Source organism: Pogoniulus pusillus, chromosome 15, assembly GCF_015220805.1.
Source record: "Pogoniulus pusillus isolate bPogPus1 chromosome 15, bPogPus1.pri, whole genome shotgun sequence".
NCBI classification, from domain to species: domain Eukaryota; kingdom Metazoa; phylum Chordata; class Aves; order Piciformes; family Lybiidae; genus Pogoniulus; species Pogoniulus pusillus.
Window position 1 is genome coordinate 21735488 of NC_087278.1, and position 26278 is coordinate 21761765.

At 50.0% G+C, this 26278-nt stretch overlaps 1 protein-coding gene across 1 annotated transcript in view; it reads right to left on the bottom strand.

Moving 5' to 3' along the window:
* CACNA2D4 (calcium voltage-gated channel auxiliary subunit alpha2delta 4) overlaps window positions 1-26278 on the bottom strand; it is a 176359-nt gene that overhangs the window by 105508 nt on the left and 44573 nt on the right. Inside the window, exons 11-17 of the mRNA XM_064156008.1 lie at window positions 24794-24907; window positions 22438-22516; window positions 17379-17512; window positions 9321-9398; window positions 7723-7803; window positions 6066-6140; window positions 4447-4533 (exon numbers count right to left, since the gene is read on the bottom strand). Coding sequence (XP_064012078.1) covers window positions 4447-4533; window positions 6066-6140; window positions 7723-7803; window positions 9321-9398; window positions 17379-17512; window positions 22438-22516; window positions 24794-24907 — 648 coding nt within the window. The remainder of the gene's footprint in view (window positions 1-4446; window positions 4534-6065; window positions 6141-7722; window positions 7804-9320; window positions 9399-17378; window positions 17513-22437; window positions 22517-24793; window positions 24908-26278) is intronic.

A 26278-nucleotide genomic window follows, 5' to 3' on the forward strand; every position in this document is an offset into this window, starting at 1 on the left:
GTCTTGGAAATCAAAACACTGCCTGGTACTCTTACTGCTTTCTTGGCTAGGAGTGTCTGAGCACCTGCCAGAGGCACAGCACACTATCTGCTCTGCTCTGCTCTGCTCTGACAGCCCCCAGCATTTAATATGGGTTTGGAGTTACTTCAGGTGTTGTTCATCCACAGCTTCTTGAATGTCAGGCTGCTCCATAAGGCACTGGAGAAGTAAATCAGTGGGTATCTGAGATCTCCTTAGCTGCAGAGAGTCTACAGGCAGGCTGCTTTTCCTGTGTCCAGCCCCCAGGTGACAGTGGCTGTAGGTTGATGTCACAGTCCAGGCTTGCTGCTTCTCCCTCAGTAGCTTTTCCTGCAGTCAGTTGTAGTGCTGGTGGCCAGCAGCCCACATAATGCTCATTCCTTTTAGGCAGGACATTTCTGACAGTGCTTTGAAAAAGGAGTATCCAATTTGGACAAATGGTCTGGTAAAAGCTGAGCACTCATTTCTGACACCCCAAGAAGCAAACCCTCCTGCTCCAGCATATAGAATCATAGAAAGGTTTAGGTTGGAAGGGACCTCAGAAATCATCTACTTCCAACCCCCTGCCATAGGCAGGGACACCTCCCATTAGAACAGCTTGCTCAAGGCCTCATCCAACCTGGCCTTGAACACCTCCAGGAAGGCAGCAGCCACAACCTCCCTGGGCAACCTGTGCCAGTGTCTCACCACCCTCACTGTAAAGACCTTCTTCCTAACATCCAGTTTACATCTCCCCTCATCAAATTTAAACCCACAGGCTGTCCCCAGCACTCCAAACAAGTGCTACTGACTCCTTTCCCCTGTCTGCTTCTGTGCTTCCAACCAACACAGACATGCAGTTGATCTGAGAGATCTCATAGCATCTAGATGTTCTGCCACTCCATCTCAACATCTTTGAAGACCAATTCCTTCTGCAGTGGTTCTGTCAAGGCTGAGAAAAATCTGTTTGGGTGACAGCTCCTAGAGTGCTGGAAGGATCTCAACCCTTCTTTGTTCCTGTCCTCACACTGAGAACAATCCTGTCTTGCTTCCCAAGCCCAAAGAGCCTTGCTGTCAGGCTGCAGGTAACACTACTGTGCATCAGTTGGTCTTCTCCAGTGTGCTTCCCAAGCCCAAAGAGCCTTGCTGTCAGGCTGCAGGTAACACTACTGTGCATCAGTTGGTCTTCTCCAGTGCTGCTACCCAAGCCCAAAGAGCCTTGCTGTCAGGCTGCAGGTAACACTACTGTGCATCAGTTGATCTTCTCCAGTGTGCTTCCCAAGCCCAAAGAGCCTTGCTGTCAGGCTGCAGGTAACACTATTGTGCATCAGTTGATCTTCTCCAGTGTTGCTTCCCAAGCCCAAAGAGAATCATAGAATCATAGAATGTCAGGGGCTGGAAGGGACCTCGAAAGGTCATCTGGTCCAGCCCCTGTGCCAGAGCAGGATCACCTAGAGCAGATCACACTGGAGCGCATCCAGCCTTGCTGTCAGGCTGCAGGTAACCCTACTGTGCATCAGTTGGTCTTCTCCAGACAGTGTTGCTTCCCAAGGCCAAAGAACCTCACTGTCAGGCTGCAGGTAACACTATTGTGTATCAGTTGATCTTCTCCAGTGCTGCTTCCCAAGCCCAAAGAGCCTTGCTGTCAGGCTGCAGGTAACACTATTGTGCATCAGTTGGTCTTCTCCAGACAGTGTTGCTTCACAAGCCCAAAGAGCCTTGTTGTCAGGCTGCAGGTAACACTATTGTGCATCAGTTGGTCTTCTCCAGTATTGCTTCCCAAGCCCAAAGAGAATCATAGAATCATAGAATGTCAGGGGCTGGAAGGGACCTCAAAAGATCATCTGGTCCAGCCCCTGTGCCAGAGCAGGATCATCTAGAGCAGATCACACTGGAGCACATCCAGCCTTGCTGTCAGGCTGCAGGTAACCCTACTGTGCATCAGTTGATCTTCTCCAGTGCTGCTTCCCAAGCCCAAAGAGCCTTGCTGTCAGGCTGCAGGTAACACTATTGTGCATCAGTTGATCTTCTCCAGGGTGCATCCCAAGCCCAAAGAGCCTTGCTGTCAGGCTGCAGGTAACACTATTGTGCATCAGTTGATCTTCTCCAGTGTTGCTTCCCAAGCCCAAAGAGCTTTGCTGTCAGGCTGCAGGCAGTACTACTGTGCATCAGTTGGTACTCTCCAGACAATGCCATCCTCCTCCTCTAGATTTCTTTCTAGCAGCTGGCTGCATTACACATCATTAGCACTTGGGCATATTTTCCCAGTCAAGATTTGCTGCTTATCAGTGTTGCTGAGATTATGCTGCAGCTGATGTTGAGTCTGTCATTGATCTAATACCATAGCTGCAAATCTGGGTGTTGAAATGTTGGCAGCTCTCTGCTGCAGTGGGTGTATCTCAAGAGTCTCTAGACTTGCTGAAGTCACACTGCAGATATCACCCACGTCACTGAATGTCTCTGTACCCTCAGTAACTGCAACCTTCCTTTCTTCTGGAGGATGCAGCACAGAACACAAAGTGGCTTTGGCTTTCATGCTTCTTTTGTCCTTTTATTTCACTGCACAGTCATACTCTGATTGCACAGGGACATAATAAGCCCTGTGCTTTTCACCCTATTTGCATTGAGGTGCTGATGTTATTTGGTCAGATAGAAACAGGCTAGCCACAGAAATACAACTACAAAGCAAAGTCCTCTCATTTTTTAGATTTTCTTTCCTTTTTTGTCCCTTTATTATATTTTTTTTTGGGGTGTGTGTGTATAAGGTGGGTAAAATAGCAAACTAGGTAAATAGGAGCAGCTCCAGAAGTGGTTGCAGAACGAGAGAAACCTGCAATGGGAGCAGAGCTTCTAGAAGAGCTCTGCAAATCCACACAAAGCCATTGGCAACCTTCATTTGCTTCCCATACGTGTAGAGCCTCTTCTATTTTTGTCATGCCTTCCATGTTTCACACTCAATTCCAGGGCTTCCTTTCTCAACTTGCCACTCCTCCCCCTCCCAGGTTCCTTTGGTGTAGCCCTTTATACCTGGCCTGCCCTGGCAGCAGTATCTACTTTGGTCCTCTTGCTGGGCAGCTCATTTGTCCTACCTGTTTAAGTGGATATCTATAGCATCAGATCCTTTTATCTTGGCAGTGTCCTCTGTAATCCAGTAGCAGGTGTCCTACACTTCATTTTATCTTACTCCAGATTCAGCTCTTATCTTAGTAACTCAAGAACCTGTTATCTTCTCATTCTTCTGAGCAAAAGAAAACCAGCCACAGAGGAACCTCTCCATCTTCTCATTCTATCTGGGTTCCCAGCTGTGCAACGTGGCAATGTGCAGCTGTTAAGGTGCAAGCTGTTTCTTGTCACTCTTATTCACCTGTTGAATAATTTCACTCCAAAGCCAGTGGAAAAGGTTATTTTCTCCTCATTTCCTCTGCTCAGCTGTTGTTTTCAGTGCCTCCACACCCATGCAGTAAGCTGGTTTCTGGAAATTCCTTTATTTTCAAGGGGCAAAGTCCCTTTGTGCTCTTTGTCTAACATTAATAGTGGCTGCAAGCTTTAGTTTCTTCTTGAATGTACTTTCTTCCTTTTTGCAGATCCCATTAGTTGAGTGCCTTCAGCTCTATCTCACATGCTACATGTTTGGGTAACATCATGAGACACTTCTATAGCCCTAGGCCATCGTGGCTTTGTACTAGGCTCTGTATATGCAGACTGACTCCCTAGAGCACTCTCCAAAGCGCTCCTGCGAGTGCTTTACAGGCTCACAGGATGTTAGGGGCTGGAAGGGATCCAAGGAGATCATCGAGCCCAACCCCCCTGCCAGAGCAGGACCACACAATCCAGCACAGATCACAGAGGAACACATCCAGACAGGCCTTGAAAGTCTCCAGGGAAGGAGACTCCACAAACCTCTCTGGGCAGCCTGTGCCAGTGCTCTGGGACTCTTACAGAAAAGAAGTTCCTCCTTGTGTTGAGGTGGAACCTCCTGTGCTGCACCTCACACCCATTGCTCCTTGTTCTATCCCAGGGGGCAGTGAGCAGAGCCTGTCCCCCCCATCCTGACCCCCATCCCTCAGATACTTATAAACATTTAATAAATCCCCTCTCAGTCTTCTCTTCTCCAGACTGAAAAGTCCCAAGTCCCTCAGCCTCATAGAGCAGTGTTCCAGTCCCCTAATCATCCTTGTAGCCCTCCACTGGACCCTCTCCAGCAGATCCCTGTCCCTCTTAAACTAGGCAGCCCTGTTCCATGAGAAGGAGAACTCATAGACAAGCACTTTGTATGCGAGTATCATCCTCATCCTCTTGCAGACTGCAAACCTCTCTTAGGACCACTCAGCCACAAGAAAAAAAAATAGGAGTACCTCCTGCCTGCTGCTCCCTCTGCCCCTCCTATACAGGCACACAAAGAAGGTGGTACAAAAAAGAGGCTAATTAATTTCACTTTCTGATACTCACTATTTCATCCTGGTCTTCCCATTCCACTTCAGAGAGATCTACGCTGTTGTAGTTTGGCTTAGGTTTTAGTTTCTTTCCTTCTTTATACTGGCATTTAGTAAAACAAAACAAATAAATCATTGAAAAGAGCGAGCAAGAAAGAAAAATATCCAAGTAAGTGGCTAGGTAACTTCCTACAGTTAGCCCTTAAAGAATTGAGCTGTAATCTGAAAAACAGATGTGTCTGGTTCATTCTCTGACCAGGAAAGCAGAGCCTGGCTGGAAGTGCTGTCTTGGTCCCATGCATTGCCTTATGTGGACAGTGCAGAGCTAAAAGACTTCATGTACAGAATCATAGAATCAACCAGGTTGGAAGAGACCTCCAGGATCAGACAGTCCAACCTAGCACCCAGCCCTGTCCAGTCAACCAGACTATGGCACTAAATGCCTCATCTAGGCTTTGCTTCAACACCTCCAGGCACAGTGACTCCACCACCTCCCTGGGCAGCCCATTCCAATGCCAATCACTCTCTCTGACAACAACTTCCTCCTAACATCCAGCCTAGACCTCCCCTGCCACAACTCGAGTCTGTGTCCCCTTCTAATGTCACTGCTTGCCAGTGGGAGAAGACACCAACCCCATCTGGCTACAGCCTCCCTTCAGGTAGTTGTAGACAGCAATGAGATCACCTCTGAGCCTCCACTTCTTCAGGCTGCACACCCCCAGCTCCCTAGTCTCTTTGTAAACACTTCCAGGGATGGTGACTACACCACCATCCTGGGCAGCCCATTCCAATGCCAATCACTCTCTCTGACAACAACTTCCTTCTAACATTCAGCCTAAACCTGCCCTGGCACAGCTTGAGGCTGTGTCCTCTTGTTCTGTCACTGCTTGCCAGGTGGGAGAAGAGACCAACCCTACCTGATTATAACCTCCCTCCAGGTAGTTGTAGAAAACAATAAACCCCCCATTGAGCCTCCTCTTCTCCAGCACTACAGCTATTGGGTGGCTACTACTGGGATGCTGCTCACATGGAACGTTCTTGTAGGAATCATAGAATCATAGAATCAACCAGGTTGGAAGAGACCTCCAGGATCATCCAGTCCAACCTAGCACCCAGCCCTGTCCAATCAACCAGACCATGGCACTAAGTGCCTCATCCAGGCTTTGCTTCAACACCTCCAGGGATGGTGACTCCACCACCTCCCTGGGCAGCCCATTCCAATGCCAATCACTCTCTCTGCCAACAACTTCCTCCTAACATCCAGCCAATACTTCCCCCACCACAACTTGAGACTGTGTCCCCTTGTTCTGTTGCTGCTTGCCTGGGAGAAGAGGCCAACCCCACCTGGATACAATGTCCCTTCAGGTAGTTGTAGACAGCAATGAGATTTGCCTGAGCAAAAGGAATTGTTCCTTCAAGCTGGCAGTGAACCCTCGCACGGATACAGCCACAGTACCGCAGGTGCACACAAACACAGCCCTTACATGCACTCTTGTGCAGAGCAGGCAGGCAGATAGCCTTACACACCATGCACAGTTGTGTGCATCTATGAATCTGTGCATGCAGAACTGCTTTCTCTGGCCCTCCTGCTCCTGAGGGGGCCTTACAGGGCTGTCTAATCACAGCTATACGTACCAAGGGACGGAGGTCTGGGTGTGAAAGGATGTAGCCGTTATTGGTGTTCAGAAAGGCGTATCCATGGACACCCAGCTGCAGGGAGAGGCATTGGAATAATTAGTGCTTTAATTAGAAACTGCTGTGTAATGGGTGCCACTGATCCTCTGGCACCACCAACGTTCAGCAGTATTTTCCTGCTAAGGATATTGAGCAACAGAACCCCCAAGAGGGTATCTTTGGATCTCTGTGCAGGTTATGCCTGGATGCGCAAAAGGATGGGCAGGTCATTGGTTTGTGTACACAGTCAGAAGAAGAAGAAGGCCCTCCTAAGGTCTAATTGTCCCTGTGGGCAGTTGCCACCAAGAGACAGAGGAAGGTCTCTGCAGCAGGCTCAGAAAATGGGACCCATGGGGAATGGCAGAAACAGCAGAGAAACAGCAGGGCCAGGTCTGTATGGCCATCACCGCGCAGGAGCAAATGAACAAGGGAGTAGGAAGCTCACAGATGGACATGAGGAGGAAGTTGTTCACCATGAGAGTGGTGAGAGCCTGGATTGGGTTGCCTAGGGAGGTGGTTGAGGCCCTGTCCCTGGAAGTGTTTAAGGCCAGGCTGGATGTGGATGTGGGCAGCCTGCTCTAGGGTAGGGTGTCTCTGTCCATTGCAGGGAGGTTGGAACTAGATGATCCTTGTGGTTCCAGCACCTCAACCTCTCTCTTAAACTGAGAGGCCCAGAACTGGATACAGTACTTAAGGGGTGGCCTGACCAGTGCTGAGTACAGGGACAAAAGGACTGTCCTGATCCTGCTGGCCACACTGGTCCTGACTGAAAGCAACACACATATTCATAGCTTTCAACAGCACTTTCAGTCCTGCAAGTCTTCAGCAATCAGCCTCTGGGCAGCTGCCTAGCTGGCTAGCAGTTGGCTGATAGCTGATTGACAGCATTGAAACTTGAAGTTGTAGCTGAAGTTGCCTGATTTCATGGTGGTCCACAGATGTGCTTGCTGTCTCCTGCTGTGCAGACTGGCTGAACAAAAGGAGGCTGCACAGAATTCAGAGCAGAAACCAGAAGGTGCAACTCTGGAGGTTTCCTATGGATGAACATGGGGTTTTTTTTTTAGATACATGGAAGAGAAAGCCAGTGGGAAACTGTTGGACTAACAGCTCTGGGGAGCAAATACTCTACCTAGTGAGTGAGAGCCACCTTATACACTGTCCTGCCAAGAAATCATCATGCTGACCTGGAGAAAGGAACTTCTAGGCACGAGAGAAAAGTTGGCTCTCTCTAGTCCATTCAGCCCTCAGCTTTTCTGCTGAGGACATTGACAGTGGGACCAGGCTGTTTCCTGCCAGCTGGCACCACAGCTTTTGTCTGCTGGGAACAGAACAGAAAACCTTAATTCAACTGAGAGAGGCTGCCAGATCTGTGCCATCTCTGAGGGATCTATGTAGATGACCATCAAGATGCAAAGGTTCCGCGACCTGTTTGCTATCTACTGGATCATCACCAGCCCTTTCTGAAGCAGCCTGAGAGCTCCCAGCAGTGAATGATTTCCCATGTGCTGTACAGAAACCCCGTCCAGCACCTCTGGCTTTACACTGATCATTCTTCCTACAGGCAGAGGAATGATTTTCCAGCTGTGCCTGTGGAAGGACTCATTCATTTCAGCCTTACCTTATACCTTGGAGCAAGTTTTAACAGCTCCCTCAGTGGCACATCAGAGCCCACCACACCCAGGAGAATGCCATGAGATCTCTGAAAAACAAAGGAGAAGCCATTTTCAGAAGCAAAACTTTGGTAGCTCTCTTCCTAAATACACATTCTTGCCTTCTTTCTAATTCCTCATGTGTTCTCTCAAAGCTTGTCTTCATTCAAACCCAACTAACACAGCTCAGGAAGTCTCAAGGAGCTGCCACAGTGTTTATGGAGAGCAGCATTTCTCTCTGGTACCAGTCAGCATTTCTAACCACGACTCAGAAGTTATATGGAGGAAGTTCTTCACAGAGAGAGTGATTTCCCATTGGAATGGGCTGCCCAGGGAGGTGGTGGAGGCACCATCCCTGGAGGTGTTGAAGACAAGCCTGGATGAGGCACTTAGTGCCATGGTCTGGTTGACTGGATAGGGCTGGGTGCTAGGTTGGACTGGATGATCTTGGAGGTCTCTTCCAACCTGGTTGATTCTATGATTCTATGCAATCATTACAACCAATTTTGAGGGCAAAACCTGGCATTCAGTCTGTTCAAACAACACTGAGGGTGAGGCAATCACGCAGGACAGCTTAGATCACCTGATAACCTGGGCCAACTAAACTAAATGTCAAGTAGAAAACTGTTAATCTAGGAAAAAGGGGTGCAGGAAGTCCCCACGAAAGGAGGAATTGATTGTTGAATGTGGGAGCATTAACTGGAGGCTATGGTGGAAAACAGCACACAGGCTCCCACTGCAGCACTGGTAGAGATGATTAGAGATTAAGGCCAGCATCAGGTGGAGAAGGCACACAGCTGGTTGCAGGACTTGGATGAAGAGTCCATGCTTTGTGCAGCAGTGATAAACTACTCTCCAGCATTTTAAATGGATGCTGAGAAATCAGAAAGGGTATGGAAAAGAGTGTTGAAAGGGTGGCAAAACCCAGAGGAAATGCCCTGGTGAAAAACAACCTTTTTGTCTCATCAAAATATAGGCAGGTTTGACTTTATTGAAAGGCAGAAGATGCTTCCCAGGAGAAGATACCAAAGGGTAGAGGCTTTTTAATCCATCAGACAAAGCCATTATGACAGGAAAGTGAGGCCAAACAAACTGAAGGAGGAATTTAGACACCAGCTCTTAATGAAGAGTGAGAAACCAGAGTGGCAAGCTCAGGGCTGGAAGTCTTTCTTCACTGACACTTTTGCCAAGCAGAGGTTATTTGGCTCCTGGAGGACCATTTCTGTGGAACATAAAGGGCTGCAATAAAAGGCACAGGGTAGGCAAGATAATGACCCCTTCCAGCCTGAAACTTTATGGGTCAGTGAATGAGGCTCAGTTTGAAAACAGAAGGGATAAAGCAGGGAGAAGTGTCCTAGTCCCCAGCTATTCTGACAAAATAGTGCTGGGAAGAGACCACAAACTATCATTTTATCAGAGAAATTATTGGCCACCCATCCTGCCAGAGGTCTGCTGCACGCCCTGAACAGCCAGCTCTTCTTCCAAGGGCTTTAAAACCCCACAAAGGTCCACTGCATCCTTTCCCCTCTGCTGGCTGGGAGGGGAGGGAAGCCGGCAGGGCACTTACCGTCTCGTTCTTCTTGCTGAAGACTGGCATAGCCACTGTTGTCATCAGCAACAGACTTTGAGCCTGAGATGCAAAGAGCTGCCACAGAACAACGAGCCATGGGTTAGCAAGAGCAATACCACAGGCAACCCCAAGGAAAGGCACTGGAATTCCCAAGAGCCCCAGATGTTGGTTACAGTTAACCACCCCCTTGCCTCCCACAACCCCCTAAAAAAAAGAGGGCAGCACTTTCCAGTTCTCTGTATCCAAGAGGATCGTGGGAGGGATGCTTGCTGGTGTGGGGTGATGAGGATTGGATGAAAGCCATGTGTTGAAGCAGGAGAAATCAAAGAGCTGTTTTAACAAAGAGACAGGAGCCTGTAGAAGTGGTGAGACGATTTATACTTGCCCATTGGGAGTGCAGGCATGAGTGCTTCAGCAACAGGACTGAAATCCACCAACACAAGGAGCACAGAGCAGAGAAAGGCAACACAAACACACCAGGCTTTGGGAGTGCAGACATGAGTGCTTCAGCAACAGGACTGAAATCCACCAACACAAGGAGCACAGAACAGAGAAAGGCAACACAAACACACCATGCTTTGGGAGTGCAGGCATGAGTGCTGCAGCAACAGGACTGAAATGCACCAACACAAGGAGCAGAGAGCAGAGAAAGGCAACACAAACACATCATGCTTTGGGAGTGCAGGCATGAGTGCTTCAGCAACAGGACTGAAATGCACCAACACAAGGAGCACAGAGCAGAGAAAGGCAACACAAACACACCAGGCTTTGGGAGTGCAGACATGAGTGCTGCAGCAACAGGACTGAAATCCACCAACACAAGGAGCACAGAGCAGAGAAAGGCAACACAAACACACCAGGCTTTGGGAGTGCAGGCATGAGTGCTTCAGCAACAGGACTGAAATCCACCAACACAAGGAGCACAGAGCAGAGAAAGGCAACACAAACACATCATGCTTTGGGAGTGCAGGCATGAGTGCTTCAGCAACAGGACTGAAATCCACCAACACAAGGAGCACAGAGCAGAGAAAGGCAACACAAACACACCAGGCTTTGGGAGTGCAGACATGAGTGCTGCAGCAACAGGACTGAAATCCACCAACACAAGGAGCACAAACACATCATGCTTTGGGAGTGCAGGCATGAGTGCTTCAGCAACAGGACTGAAATCCACCAACACAAGGAGCACAGAGCAGAGAAAGGCAACACAAACACACCAGGCTTTGGGAGTGCAGGCATGAGTGCTTCAGCAACAGGACTGAAATCCACCAACACAAGGAGCACAGAGCAGAGAAAGGCAACACAAACACACCAGGCTTTGGGAGTGCAGGCATAAGTGCTTCAGCAACAGGACTGAAATCCACCAACACAAGGAGCAGAGAACAGACTAAGGCAACACAAACACACCAGGCTTTGGGAGTGCAGGCATGAGTGCTGCAGCAACAGGACTGAAATCCACCAACACAAGGAGCACAGAGCAGAGAAAGGCAACACAAACACACCAGGCTTTGGGAGTGCAGGCATGAGTGCTTCAGCAACAGGACTGAAATCCACCAAGGAGCACAGAGCAGAGAAAGGCAACACAAACACACCAGGCTTTGGGAGTGCAGGCATGAGTGCTTCAGCAACAGGACTGAAATCAACCAACACAAGGAGCACAGAGCAGAGAAAGGCAACACAAACACAAGCAAATACTTAAAGGGCACAAATGCAGAGAGCCTGCTTATGTGTACTTGTTACTCAAGCCACAAAGCTTAAGAAGAACAGACAAAATGCTGATCCAAACATGAAACACGATGAGCTATCCCTACAGGGCATACAAGACATGCACCCATCCTGAGGTAACAGATGGTGCCACTGCTGCAGAATGCAGATGCTCTAAAAACACACGTGAAGGGAGCTAAGACAGGCAAGATACATGTAAAGGAGTCTCTCCAACGTGCTTTGATGCCAGTATCATCCCCCTTGTATCTCTTATTTGACTGAGTAGCAAGGCAAAACAATGGCCTCTTGTCTCTGTTAACTACACATGCTATGAGCCATAAAGGAGCCAGCCAATAAGCTGTACAGTTGTTTGATGGAGATTTGATCCTGGTATCTTGAGTTACTTCTCTGGATGATTCTTTGTGGGAACTTTCCATTCACACTTGCCTCTACACACAACAAGTAAACTTCTCCAGCACTCAAAAAGAGATCTAGTGAACTAAGCTATAGCACAACACAGCCACCCCTACCTACTCTGAACCAAGAACACAGCACAGCTCTCCAGTACATCCAGCGTTTCCTTTCATCTTCTTGCCAGTGTAAAAAGGCTTCTTCAGTGCTGCAGCTTGCAGTGCAGCCCCCTGTGTGTCTCCCCCCACTCCCTTCCAGATGTACTGGCCAGCTGTGGCTGTGAGCACTGGCACTGACACACCAAGCAGCACAAGAGGCACAGCGTGCTCACGAAACACCAGGGTGCCATTACCTCCTCAGACTGTGGCAGCTGGTGAGAAACACGGATGAACAGGTGAATGAATACATGAATGGAGGAATGAATCAAGGGGAGAGGTTGGGGTGGAGGAAGAGAACAGCAGGCCGAGCTAAGAGGCAACAAAAAAAGTGCAGCAGACAAATCCCTGTGGCTGCCCTAGGCAGTGTGAGTGCACACAGCAGTGCTGGGGTGGCACAGCTGCTAACAGAGGATCTCGCTGTGTAGCTAGCAGCAGCCCTGGAGGTTTTCTTTAGCACAGGGAGGTAGCATGTCTGAGGCTCGCACCTGGCACAGCTCCTGCAGTAGAAGACATCCCCATGTCACCCTCACAGAGCTAGAGTGGCACAGCTGCAGCCTCAACGGTCAGCCACGGCACAGAGGTGGGGAGCAGTGCCTCCATGCAGGGGGCTCCTGAGCAGAACATCTGTGCACCACGACGGTGCAAGCCTAGCTGCCTCCAAGGCATTGCCTGGGCTTTGCATGGTTTGACTCTGAGCACAGCACTGAGCACTGCCACATGTGAGCTCAACTGCCATGTGTCCTGCTGCAAAGCCTGAGCTAGCAGCCAGTGAACTGAACTGCCATGTGTCCTGCTGCAAAGCTTGAGCTAGCAGTGAGCTGAACTGCCATGTGTCCTGCTGCAAAGCCTGAGCTAGCAGCCAGTGAGCTGAACTGCCATGTGTCCTGCTACAAAGCTTGAGCTAGCAGTGAGCTGAACTGCCATGTGTCCTGCTACAAAGCTTGAGCTAGCAGTGAGCTGAACTGCCATGTGTCCTGCTGCAAAGCCTGAGCTAGCAGCCAGTGAGCTGAACTGCCATGTGTCCTGCTGCAAAGCTTGAGCTAGCAGTGAGCTGAACTGCCATGTGTCCTGCTGCAAAGCTTGAGCTAACAGTGAGCTGAACTGCCATGTGTCCTGCTGCAAAGCTTGAGCTAGCAGTGAGCTGAACTGCCATGTGTCCTGCTGCAAAGCTTGAGCTAGCAGTGAGCTGAACTGCCATGTGTCCTGCTGCAAAGCCTGAGCTAGCAGTGAGCTGAACTGCCATGTGCCCTGCTGCAAAGCTTGAGCTAGCAGTGAGCTGAACTGCCATGTGTCCTGCTGCAAAGCTTGAGCTAGCAGTGAGCTGAACTGCCATGTGTCCTGCTGCAAAGCCTGAGCTAGCAGTGAGCTGAACTGCCATGTGTCCTGCTGCAAAGCTTGAGCTAGCAGCCAGTGAGCTGAACTGCCATGTGTCCTGCTGCAAAGCTTGAGCTAGCAGTGAGCTGAACTGCCATGTGTCCTGCTGCAAAGCCTGAGCTAGCAGTGAGCTGAACTGCCATGTGTCCTGCTGCAAAGCCTGAGCTAGCAGCCAGTGAGCTGAACTGCCATGTGTCCTGCTGCAAAGCTTGAGCTAGCAGTGAGCTGAACTGCCATGTGTCCTGCTGCAAAGCTTGAGGTAGCAGTGAGCTGAACTGCCATGTGTCCTGCTGCAAAGCTTGAGCTAGCAGTGAGCTGAACTGCCATGTGTCCTGCTACAAAGCTTGAGCTAGCAGTGAGCTGAACTGCCATGTGTCCTGCTGCAAAGCTTGAGCTAGCAGTGAGCTGAACTACCATGTGTCCTGCTGCAAAGCCTGAGCTAGCAGCCAGTGAGCTGAACTGCCATGTGTCCTGCTGCAAAGCTTGAGCTAGCAGCCAGTGAGCTGAACTGCCATGTGTCCTGCTGCAAAGCTTGAGCTAGCAGTGAGCTGAACTGCCATGTGTCCTGCTGCAAAGCTTGAGCTAGCAGTGAGCTGAACTGCCATGTGTCCTGCTGCAAAGCTTGAGCTAGCAGTGAGCTGAACTGCCATGTGTCCTGCTGCAAAGCTTGAGCTAGCAGTGAGCTGAACTGCCATGTGTCCTGCTGCAAAGCCTGAGCTAGCAGTGAGCTGAACTGCCATGTGTCCTGCTGCAAAGCTTGAGCTAGCAGCCAGTGAGCTGAACTGCCATGTGTCCTGCTGCAAAGCTTGAGCTAGCAGTGAGCTGAACTGCCATGTGTCCTGCTGCAAAGCTTGAGCTAGCAGTGAGCTCAACTGCCATGTGTCCTGCTGCAAAGCTTGAGCTAGCAGCCAGTGAGCTGAACTGCCATGTGTCCTGCCACAAAACTCTAGTTAACAGCCTTACTTTTACTCCAAAGTGCTCAGATTAGATTTCTCACTGGGGTTCTTAACAATTAAAACTTCAGGTTCTTCTCTGGACACTTTCAAGCTGCTGCTGGTCAAACTAGAGCAAATAACTTTAATCTCACAGTGGGATTGTGTATAGAAACATTCCCAATGTTTCTAGAAGATTTTCCCTCTCAGATAGTAACAAACAGCCCTGAGACTCTGGGGTTGTTTCTGCTGTCATTGTTATACAGACACTTCTCTGGGGGTGAAGAGTCCAGTGTAGAAAGAGAAGCCTTTATCTTCCTGAAAGCAGAGAGCCCCAACATAAGATCTGTATCTTTCTTGCTTTGTGATGTGAAAAGGGATGGACATGGAGATGGAGAAATGTCCTCTGTCTGGGGAAGTGCAGGGCGAGTTTTCTTCAGTGGTGGTCTGCTTCTAATTCTTTGTCCTTTCCCTCACTTTCTCTGAATTCCAAAGCTGCCTGGGCCATGACAACAGCACCTGCTTGTGGTTCATGATAACAGCACCTGCTTGTGGTTCATGATAACAGCACCTGCTCGTGGGCCATGGCAACAGCATCTGCTCCTGGCCATGGTAACAGCACCTGCTCGTGGGCCACGGTAACAGCATCTGCTCCTGGGCCATGGTAACAGCATCTGCTCGTGGGCCATGGCAACAGCATCTGCTCCTGGCCATGGTAACAGCACCTGCTCGTGGGCCACGGTAACAGCATCTGCTCCTGGGCCATGGTAACAGCATCTGCTCGTGGGCCACGGTAACAGCATCTGCTCCTGGGCCACGGTAACAGCACCTGCCCCTGGGCCATGGTAATAGCATCTGCTCCTGGGCCATGGTAACAGCATCTGCTCCTGGCCATGGTAACAGCACCTGCTCGTGGGCCACGGTAACAGCATCTGCTCCTGGGCCATGGTAACAGCATCTGCTCGTGGGCCACGGTAACAGCATCTGCTCCTGGGCCACGGTAACAGCACCTGCCCCTGGGCCATGGTAACAGCACCTGCTCCTGGGCCATGGTAACAGCATCTGCTCGTGGGCCACGGTAACAGCATCTGCTCCTGGGCCATGGTAACAGCATCTGCTCGTGGGCCATGGCAACAGCATCTGCTCCTGGGCCATGGTAACAGCATCTGCTCCTGGGCCATGGTAACAGCATCTGCTCCTGGGCCACGGTAACAGCACCTGCTCCTGGGCCATGGTAACAGCATCTGCTCCTGGGCCACGGTAACAGCACCTGCTCCTGGGCCATGGTAATAGCATCTGCTCCTGGGCCATGGTAACAGCATCTGCTCCTGGGCCATGGTAACAGCATCTGCTCCTGGGCCATGGTAACAGCATCTGCTCCTGGGCCATGGTAACAGCACCTGCTCGTGGGCCACGGTAACAGCATCTGCTCCTGGGCCATGGTAACAGCATCTGCTCCTGGGCCATGGTAATAGCATCTGCTCCTGGGCCATGGTAACAGCATCTGCTCCTGGGCCATGGTAACAGCATCTGCTCCTGGGCCATGGTAACAGCATCTGCTCCTGGGCCATGGTAACAGCACCTGCTCGTGGGCCACGGTAACAGCATCTGCTCCTGGGCCATGGTAACAGCATCTGCTCCTGGGCCATGGTAATAGCATCTGCTCCTGGGCCACGGTAACAGCACCTGCTCCTGGGCCATGGTAATAGCATCTGCTCCTGGGCCATGGTAACAGCATCTGCTCCTGGGCCATGGTAATAGCATCTGCTCCTGGGCCATGGTAACAGCATCTGCTCCTGGGCCACGGTAACAGCATCTGCTCCTGGGCCATGGTAACAGCATCTGCTCCTGGGCCATGGTAACAGCATCTGCTCCTGGGCCACGGTAACAGCACCTGCTTGTGGGCCACGGTAACAGCATCTGCTTGTGGGCCATGGTAACAGCATCTGCTCCTGGGCCATGGTAACAGCACCTGCTCGTGGGCCATGGTAACAGCATCTGCTCGTGGGCCACGGTAACAGCATCTGCTTGTGGGCCATGGTAACAGCACCTGCTCGTGGGCCATGGTAACAGCATCTGCTCGTGGGCCACGGTAACAGCATCTGCTCCTGGGCCACGGTAACAGCATCTGCTCCTGGGCCATGGTAACAGCATCTGCTCCTGGGCCATGGTAACAGCATCTGCTTGTGGGCCATGGTAACAGCACCTGCTCCTGGGCCACGGTAACAGCATCTGCTCCTGGGCCACGGTAACAGCATCTGCTCCTGGGCCATGGTAACAGCACCTGCTCCTGGGCCACGGTAACAGCATCTGCTCCTGGGCCATGGTAACAGCATCTGCTCCTGGGCCACGGTAACAGCATCTGCTCCTGGGCCACGGTAACAGCATCTGCTCCTGGGCCATGGTAACAGCATCTGCTCCTGGGCCATGGTAACAGCATCTGCTCCTGGGCCATGGTAACAGCATCTGCTCCTGGGCCATGGTAACAGCATCTGCTCCTGGGCCATGGTAACAGCATCTGCTTGTGGGCCATGGTAACAGCATCTGCTCCTGGGCCATGGTAACAACATCTGTTTGTGGGCCAAATGTCTTAATGTAGGGCAGAGCTGAGCCAGAGCAAGGGGTGTTGGCAGTGCTGACTGTCTGGTTGTTTGCAATGTGACCCTTACCCACAAAGCTGAGCCTAGGACCTCTGCAGTGATGTTAGGACTTGTTAGCTCACGGAATGAAAGACTCAGCCTGCTTCCCAAATGGAGATGTGGAACTTTGAGTGGGAAGCAGCATGTGCCTAGCTACTGAGCTAGAGGGAATACATCTCTGTGACCCATATCCTGAGATGTAAATAATCATTCCTGTGACTAATGCTTGGGAAGGTAACCTGCTTTCACAGAAGCACTGCTAAGTCATGCTGTGCCTGTGTGATTATTCCTGGGCCCCTGCAGATTCAGTCTGCATACAGGTCTCAACTGCAGGAGTGTGCTTTCTGTCTCAGCAGAGCCAGAGACCAGTAATTTCTATCAACCAGCCAACGTCCTGGTTTGACATCAATTTCAGAAGCTTGTTTAGATTCTGATGCACAAAAGATATTGAGATGGAAAGCTGAGACAAGTTTCCAAGTAATGGCAGGACGAGAGGTAACAAGTTTAAACTGGCAGAGAGAAGATTTAAGCTGGATGTTAGGAAGAAGTTCTTTACAGTGAGGGTAGTGAAACACTGGCACAGGTTGCCCAGGGAGGTTGTGGCTGCTTCCTCCCTGGAGGTGTTCAAGGCCAGGTTGGATGAGGGCTTCAGCAACCTGTTCTAGTGGGAGGTGTCTCTGCCTATGGCAGGGGGTTGGAAGCAGATGATCTCTGAGGCCCCTTCCAACCTAAACCATTCTATGACTCCATGACTCTATATGCCTAACCTTCTAGCTGAGAGCCTAAGACCTTTGCCCTACTGCTAGTTGACTGAACACTTGTGCCGTAGGTCCTTACCGCACTGTCCATGTAGGCTTCGGTCCAAATGATGTCGTGGTCGTGGTTGATGACCATGGGGCGGCTGAGCACGTGCAGGTACTCCATGACGTTCTCCTGGACGTCTGCCAGGGTGGAGATCTGAGTGTAGTAGCCTTTGTGGAGAGACAGACCTGTGAGCCACTCTGCTGATGCATCCTTCATGCTTCTAAATATGCATAAAGCTCATTGCTGCCTACAACTCCCTGAAGGGAGGCTGTAGCCAGGTGGGGTTGGGCTCTTCTGCCAGGCAAGCAGCAATAGAACAAGGGGACACAGTCTCAAGCTGTGCCAGGGGAGGTCTAGGTTGGATGTTAGGAGGAAGTTGTTGGCAGGGAGAGTGCTTGGCATTGGAATGGGCTGCCCAGGGAGGTGGTGGAATCACCATCCCTGGAGGTGTTCAAGAAAAGCCTGGATGAGGCACTTGGTGCCATGGTCTGCTTGACTGGATAGGGCTGGGTGCTAGGCTGGACTGGATGATCCTGGAGGTCTCTTCCAACCTGCTTGATTCTATGATTATGATTATATGAAACTTAGACCTCAAGTGCTGCTTCAGGTCCTAGGCAAAGCTGCCCTCTGCTCAGGCTGCCTCTGCTGCTGCTGGCAAACATACACAAAGTACTCCACCACGCAACCCACTCAGCCTGCTCAATTTTAAGTTAAGCCCAAACTCCCAACTTCTCTTTCAGAACTTTTTCAGTGCTCTACTCTTCAAGATTTTGCATCCAAGAACGGTGACTACTTCTATCTACCTGCTAGAAGCAGAAGGTAAAAGTGCAAGCTGCCTGCTGCCAAAGCTTTGTCCCTGCAGATGGACCTACAACAGCCTAAAACTACTACAAGGATTACATGGGATGAAAGATCCTCAAAGGTAGTGGCTTAACTCGTTAGAAATATGTGCTGGTTTGAGGCTAATTGGAATATTTTAATGAGAAAAATTAGATGCTAGGCTGTGAAAAGGAAACAATGGTGATGGCTGCTTCATAGAATCAGTAAGGGTTGGAAGGGACCACAAGGATCAGCTAGTTCCAACCCCCCTGCCATGGGCATGGGCACCCTACCCTAAATCAGCCTGGCCAGAGCTTCACTCATAGGCTTGCTGAGATGTATAAACACAAGAACACAAATATAAGTAAGCTGGTGGATGTGTGTCTGTCACAGTGGGTGCCTGGGCTTCTTCTCTGTAACTAATCCTTCTGCTTTCTAACTATCTCCAACTTCCAACCTCATCTTCCACATAGGGCAGACTCTGTGTGCTAGTTTGAGCCTAGCTGGGATATTGTGGTGAGAGGAATTAAATGCTAGGCTGTGTCCAGTTCTAGGCCCCTCAATTCAAGAAAGATGTTGAGGTGCTGGAACATGTCCAAAGAAGGGCAACAAAGCTGGTGAGGGGCCTGGAGCACAAATCCTATGAGGAGAGGCTGAGGGAGCTGGGGCTGTTCAGCCTGGAGAAGAGGATGCTCAGGGGTGATCTTATTACTGTCTACAACTACCTGAAGGGGCATTGTAGCCAGGTGGGGGGTGGCCTCTTCTCCCAGGTAACCAGCAATAGAACAAGGGGACACAGTCTCAAGTTGTGCCAGGGTAGGTATAGGCTGGATATTAGGAAGAAGTTCTTCACAGAGAGAGTGATTGGCATTGGAATGGGCTGCCCAGGGAGGTGGTGGAGGCACCGTCCCTGGGGGTCTTCAAGAAAAGCCTGGATGAGGCACTTAGTGCCATGGTCTAGTTGATTGGTTAGGGCTGGGTGCTAGGTTGGACTGGATGATCTTGGAGGTCTCTTCCAACCTGGTTGATTCTATGATTCTATGAAAAGGAAACAATGGTGATGGCTGCTGCACTCCTAGGCTTGCTGAGAGGTATAACAACAAGAACACAAACACAGACAAGGGAGTTTGCTCTCTGGCTTTGGGCTGCACTTCTCCCTCTCTAACTTGCTGCCTAACTAATCCATCTGCTTCCTAACTGCCCTGGCCAAGCCTCCAAACTGACCTTGAACATAAGACAAAGGGTGTGCAGCCCGCAGGAGAGGAGGCTCAGGGCAGACCTTATTTCAGTCTACAACTACCTGAAGGGAGGCTGTAGCCAGGTGGAGTTAGTCTCTTCTGCCAGGCAAGCAGCAGCAGAACAAGGGGACACAGTCTCAAGTTGTGCCAGAGCAGGTTCAGGCTGGATGTTAGGAGGAAGTTGTTGGCAGAGAAAGTGATTGGCAGTGGAATGGGCTGCCCAGGGAGGTGGTGGAGTCACTGTCCCTGGAGGTGTTCAGGAGAAGCCTGGATGAGGCACTTAGTGCCATGGTCTGGTTGATTGGATAGGGCTGGGTGCTAGGTTGGACTGGATGATCCTGGAGGTCTCTTCCAACCTGCCTGATTCTATGATTCTATGAATGTTCTGTGGTTATTCAGAAGAGTTCCTTCTCACCACCTTTGTGGTGACCCAGCAGCATGGTGAATTCCCTGTCGCTGAGCTTGTGGCTGGCTACACTATCCGAAACCCAGGGGTTTGCTTCACCTAGCAAAAGCTACACATGTTGCATGTGATCCAGAGTGCTGACAGATGAATGTTTAAGCCTTGAACACTCCCCAGCTCAGAGACATTCTGCAGCTCTTGCATGTCAATTATTTTCAGCAGCATACACATCCATGCATTTCATAACCACTGGAGCCACTGCTCAGGCAGGAAAGGAGTTGATGTACCCAGTTAGTCAGCTCCCAGCTTCAGGCTTCCCTTCCTTTCTCTGTTTAAACAGGATGCTGATGCAGCAAACATCACTGTCAGTCTCCAGGCACACTGGGATCAAGTTATGCCCAAACAGGCAATGCTTTCTTCATCTCTCTCCTCCTTTACCCTTCCAGAATCTGAGAGAGCTAGCTGGATTTTTGTAGCTGGCCCTAAATGCACAGAGGTGACTCACCCACTCTGAATGGATTTTCCCATTCATGCCATTTCATGCTAGCTAGAAAGAATGCTGGGTTTGGGGTGGTATTAGCAAGCTGTTCTGGCACTCCAGTGAAACCACTGGCACACAGAGAATTTGGCCAGGATATAGGGGTTAACCTGCAGGTCTTGTCATAAATGCTGTAAAACCTTTAAAGAAGAGATGTTTCCTTTGCATCTGAGCCAAAATGTGTCAGCCTTTCTGAGAGGGTTTTAGACAAATTGTCAAAAGCCATCAGTTGGCACACAATGAGCAGAGGGATTGGGGTGGACTACAGTCAGCCTAAATCTCCATCACAGCATCCCTTAGCACTGTGATAGGAAAATGAAGATGCTCAGCGCGGAGGACTGGTGTTGATGGGACACAGGCACCTTCATGTGCATTACCAGGGTCTGCTTTTTTCCTCAGCTTGTCTTCCAACCAAGGGCTTGGGAGCCTCAGGTGTAGTGGGTAAGCCTTAGAGGGGTCTGTGGCCCCAAGGATTCAGCCCACATGTGACCTGTGTGGTGCGGGTTGGGTAACCATTCCCACACAGCACTCTCATGGCTTGAGTTGAACCTGCTGCTGTTATCCACACTGTGATGCAGCCATGCTGGCTTCAAACAGGAAAGTGCTGGCAGGATGTGCTAGTTTGAAGCTAGCTAGACTGCTTTGGTGAGAAGGATTAGATCACAAGCTGTGAAAGAGAAGCAAATGATGATGTCTGCTTCACTCATAGGCTTGCTGAGATGTGTAAGAACAAGAATCCAAACATAGATAAGGGAGTCGCTCTCTGCCTGAGCTCTGGGCTGCATTTTTCTCTCTAACCTCACTCTCCATCTCTCTGATTAATCCACTTTGCTTCCTAACCCCTCTGGCCAACCCTCCATTCTTCCTTGGGGCACAAGGCAGGGAGGTGGTGGAGGCACCGTCCCTGGGGGTCTTCAAGCAAAGCCTGGATGAGGCACTTAGTGCCATGGTCTAGTTGATTGGATAGGGCTGGGTGCTAGGTTGGACTGGATGATCTTGGAGGTCTCTTCCAACCTGGTTGATTCTATGATTCTATGATCTGGGGAATAGCAGTTCTCTGCTGAAGTAGAGCAGATGCATGGATGTGAATCACATAAGGGTAGGTTGGGGAATTCTAATCAGCCAAGCATACCTAGAAATCAATCAGCAGTGTGTGCTAGTTTGAAGCTAGCTGGAATATTTTGGTGAGAAGTATTAGATGCTAGGCTGTGAAAAGGAAACAAAGGTGATGGCTGCTGCACTCATAGGCTTGCTGAGATGGATAAGAACAAGAACATAAAGATAACAGAGTTTTCTGTCTGGCTATGGCTGCCTCCCTTCTCTCCCTAACCTGCTGTCTGTGTGACTAATCCTTCTGCTTCCTAACCTCCCTGGCCCATTCTCCAAACTCACCTTGAACATAAGGCAAAGTGTGGGGTAAGGTAGAGGGGTGGCAGAAGGTGGAAGGGCAGTTGGGAGCCCCTCCTGGAGACTCAGGTTTCTGAGAGGGCTGCTGTGTTTCTGCATTACCTTTTACCTTGTCTATTAATGCATATACTGTAACTATCTGCTTGTATCTTGTGCAGAGCTGTAAATAGAAAGCTTCATTCAACTCCCAAAGCCAGCTGAGTCTAGTCTGGGTGATTTCCAAAGTGTGTGTTGGGGGGAATACCCAAACCACTAGACAGGAGGAAAGTATGATGGGGCTTGAAGTTCAGATTGCAACCTGAGAGGCTTCCTGTTCTGGGTTTTTGGGTGTTGTGCTTTCTGCTGGGATGGCAGCAGGACAAAGAGGGATGGGGGAGCAGTTTTCTGGCTTGGGCTTTTTGTTCTCCTGCTTCTGCTTCCTGCTGCTTTGCCCCATGCTTTTTCTGCCAGTAGGCTAAGGGCACTGTGCATTCTGTACCATGGCTATCTGATTCTGCTCAGTAACTCTACTCTTATCTCAGTTGTTTGGGTGTTTCTTTTGGGTTTTTTTGCCTATTTAACTGTCTCAATCCCAAGTTTTTGTGTGTTACTTTTCCCTCATTTCTGAACTGGGAACATAGAAACAGCCAGCTTAAGCTGCTGATTTGGTCTGACCCATTTTGTTCTGATTCAAAGCATCACAAGCACCTTTGTTGTTGCAGGCAATCCACTTCACGTTGGGTGCGAAAGTGACCTCCCGACCAATGAGGTAAGTGAAAACCCGGACCTGGAACACACAGACAGAAGAATTAGGCTGTAATGTGTCACAGCAGATCAAGAGAGGTTCTCCTCCCCCTCTACTCTCTCCTAGGGAGGCCCTATCTAGAATATTGCATCCAGTTCTGGCTCCCCAGTTCCAGAGGGACAGGGATCTGCTAAGAAGAGTCCAGCAGGGGGCTACAAGGATGCTGAAGGGACTGCAGCACTGCCTGATGAGGAGAGGCTGAGAGCCCTGGGGCTGTTCAGTCTGGAGAGGAGAAGGCTGAGAGGGGATCTGAGCAATGTCTATCAATAGCTGAGGGCTGGGGGTCAGGAAGGAAGGGACAGGGACAGCCTCTGCTCACTTGTGCCCTGGCATAGGACAAGGGGCAAGGGGTGGAAACTACAGCACAGCAAGTTCCAACTCAATAGGAAGAACTTCTTGACTGTAAGGGTCCCAGAGCCCTGGCACAGGCTGCCCAGAGAGGCTGTTAAGCCTTTCCAGCCCTGTCTGGATGTGTTCCTGTGCCACCTGTGCTGGATTCTCTGGTCCTGCTCTGGCAGGGGGGGTGGACTGGATGTTCTCTCAGCCCCTAACACCCTGTGAGCCTGTTAAAATGCAAATGGCCGAGGTCTGACATCCAGTTTACACTAATGGGAATGTGAATTTGAAGTGCAGGGTAATATCTGTGCCTTCACTCAGGCACAGGATCTTCCTGCTCCATTTGTTTTGCATTTTGTGGGCTGGAACACAATTTCCCATTACAATAAGCCCTGAAAGCCAAGCAGCACCCAGCATCATCTGCATAACAAGGCAGAAGTGCCAATTCTGCTTAATTTTGTGAGAGCAGCTCTGCCAGGCACTCAGCAACCACATGCAGAGGGGTTTATAGCTCACAGGAGGCCTTTCCCCAAGGGAGCAGCTGGTTGTACCAGGCATTTAGAGAAAGCTTCACCACTTCTCTCATGCTTGACCAACAACAAAAAAGCCAATCCTGAAATCACCTTTAACAGCCCCATGCTCTGGTCCTCTCCATTTGTACATTGCTCCTGACTAGGATGAGGTAAACAAATCAATCAGGAGGGTTTAGGATGAGCCATCACCTATTCTCCTTTCACAATCTGCTCTGCTGGTACAAGCCTCTAATCACAGAGTTCAAAGTAAACAGGGCTGGAAGGCAAGGAAAGAGGTTGAATGGGCATTTCCCTGCCCACCAGAAGGACTGGTAACAGCCAAACCTCTCTCAAACAGGACCAATTGCAAACAGTGCTGGGTGGGATTAAAATTCCTTGCAGAAGTTCTTTTTTGTTTTACAATACTCAGCTCAGTTTCTATTGTCTTATCAGGAGGATGCTTTGATTGCCCTATCAGGAGGATGCTTTGATTGCCCTATCAGGAGGATGCTTTGATTGCCCTATCAGGAGGATGTTTTGATTGCCCACACCCTTAGAAAACATAGAATCTTCACTGACCTACAGATACCCACTTATGATCTATAACTCCTCTCAAATCACTGCAGGAAGCTCCTGCTGTGCTAGTTTGAGCCTAGCTAAAATGTTTTGGTGAGAAGAGTTAGATTACAGGCTGTGAAGAAGAAAACAATGGTGATGGTTACTGTACACTTAGGCTTGCTGAGATGTATAAGAACAAGAACACATAGATAACAGAGACACTGCCTGGGCTTTGGGCTGAACTTCTCTCTCTAACCTAACCTGCTGTCTGTGTGATGAATCCATCTGCTTCCTAATCCCCTTGGCTGACCTTCAAAACTACCTTAAACATAAGGCAAGATCTGGGGTAAGGTAGAGGAGTGGGAGGAGAGTGGAAGAGTGGTTGGGAGGCCCTCCTGGGGACTCAGGTTTCTGGGAGGGCTGTTGTGTTTCTGCATTACCTTTCAACTTGGTGCCATGGTCTAGCCTTGAGCTCTGTGATAAAGTGTTGGACTTGATGATCTATGAGGTCTCTTCCAACCTTGGTGATACTGTGATTTCTGTATATAACTGTATAGATTGTAACTATCTGCCTGTACATTGTGCTAAGATGTAAATATGAAGCTTCATTCTATATCCAGAGCTGCTGAGTCTAGTCTGGGTGATCTTCCAAAGGCAGGTGGGGAGGCAAGTAACACCCAAACCTTCACACCTGCCTAGCTGCTCTGGTTTGCATCGCCAGCTGGATGCACACGGGTATTAGAGGATGTGAATGCTCAGCTGTGCCCCAGAGCCTGGCTCTCAGTCCTCTATTCCCACCACAGCAGGACACTACCTTTCCTCAGCCTTTCTATTTCTCAGTGCTCAGACAAACCTTCCGATCTGGCCAGTTGTATTTCTCAAACACAGCTTCGTAATCCTCCACTGCTCCGTCTGTGATCAGCATGATAGCCTGGTTACACAAACCTCCTTGGCCAGCATTTCTGAACTGCAGAGAGGAAGAACAGTTGTGGTCATAGGCCAGGTCACAGCATGTTCATTCACACAATCACAGAGTCACAGAGGACCTCCAGAGATCATCCAGTCCAACCCCCCTGCCAAAAGCAGGATCATCCAGGGCAGTCCACACAGGAATGCATCCAGGTGGGTTTGGAAAGTCTGCAGAGAAGGAGACTCCACAAATTCTCTGAGCAGCCTGCTCCAGGGCTCCATAAAGAAGTTTCTTCTCATGTTGAGTTTGTAGTTGTTGTTCCTTGTCTTATTACTGTGCACCACCAAAAAGAGATTGGCCCCATTCACTGGGCAGTTCAAGGCAAGGTTGGACATGGCACTTGGTGACATGGTCTAGCCTTGAGCTCTGTGAGGTCTCTTCCAACCCTGATGATACTGTGATACTGTGATACTGTGATACCCAAGCTTCAGATATTTATAGACACTGATCAGATCCCCTCTCAGCCTTCTCTTCTCCAGACTAAACAGCCCCAGGGCTCTCAGTCTCTCTCCAAAGGGGCAATGCTCAAATCCTCTAAGCATCCTTGTGGCTCTCCGATGGATTCTCTCCAGCAGGTCTCTGTCTCTCCTGAACTGGGGAGCCCCAAACTGGACGCAGTATTCCTGGTGCAGACTCACCAGGGCAGAGCAGAGGGGCAGAAGAACCTAGCCCTGCTGGACACATTTTCTTGATGCACTCCAGGATACAGTTGGCTCTTTTGCCCACATTGCTGTCCCTTGCTGCCCACCAGCACTCCAAGGTCTCTCTTTTTCTAATCATGGTGGGCTAGATCCTGCCTTGCTCTTGCAAACCTCACGCTGTGCTCAGAAAGAACTCTGCTTAAATAATGACTGTGTTTGTATGCTGCATCTATCATTTTCTCTTTATGCAGCCTTGCCTAGCACACACAGACACCAGAAGCTTTAGAGCAGTAAAACAACCAGGAGAAAAGAAGTGCTGTGGAGGAAGGGCACAGCTCTCTGCTGCCTCACATCTTGCACAGTCACATTCAGTTATGCAAAACGACCATGGGCTGACCATAAACACTGCAATTCTGATTTGATAGCAGTAACTGTCACTTTTTATGGCTGAAAATGTGAGAGGAGGGTGGAAATCAGACTCATTATTTCAGGATGAATCCATCAATCTGCCAAAGGAAGAGCAGAGAAAGGCAGGAGCACGGGAAAAGAGAAGGCAACTGCCATCAGAGCTGAAAGAGGTTGTGAATGTAGCAGATAGAAAGGCCATGCTCTGGCATGACAGCTGATCTGTTATCTGTGCATGAGTGGTATTTCAGGTGAAGTGGAAGCATGCTGGGCCTCTGGTACCAACGCTGATGTGAACCCAAGGACATGTGAAGAAGTGCTG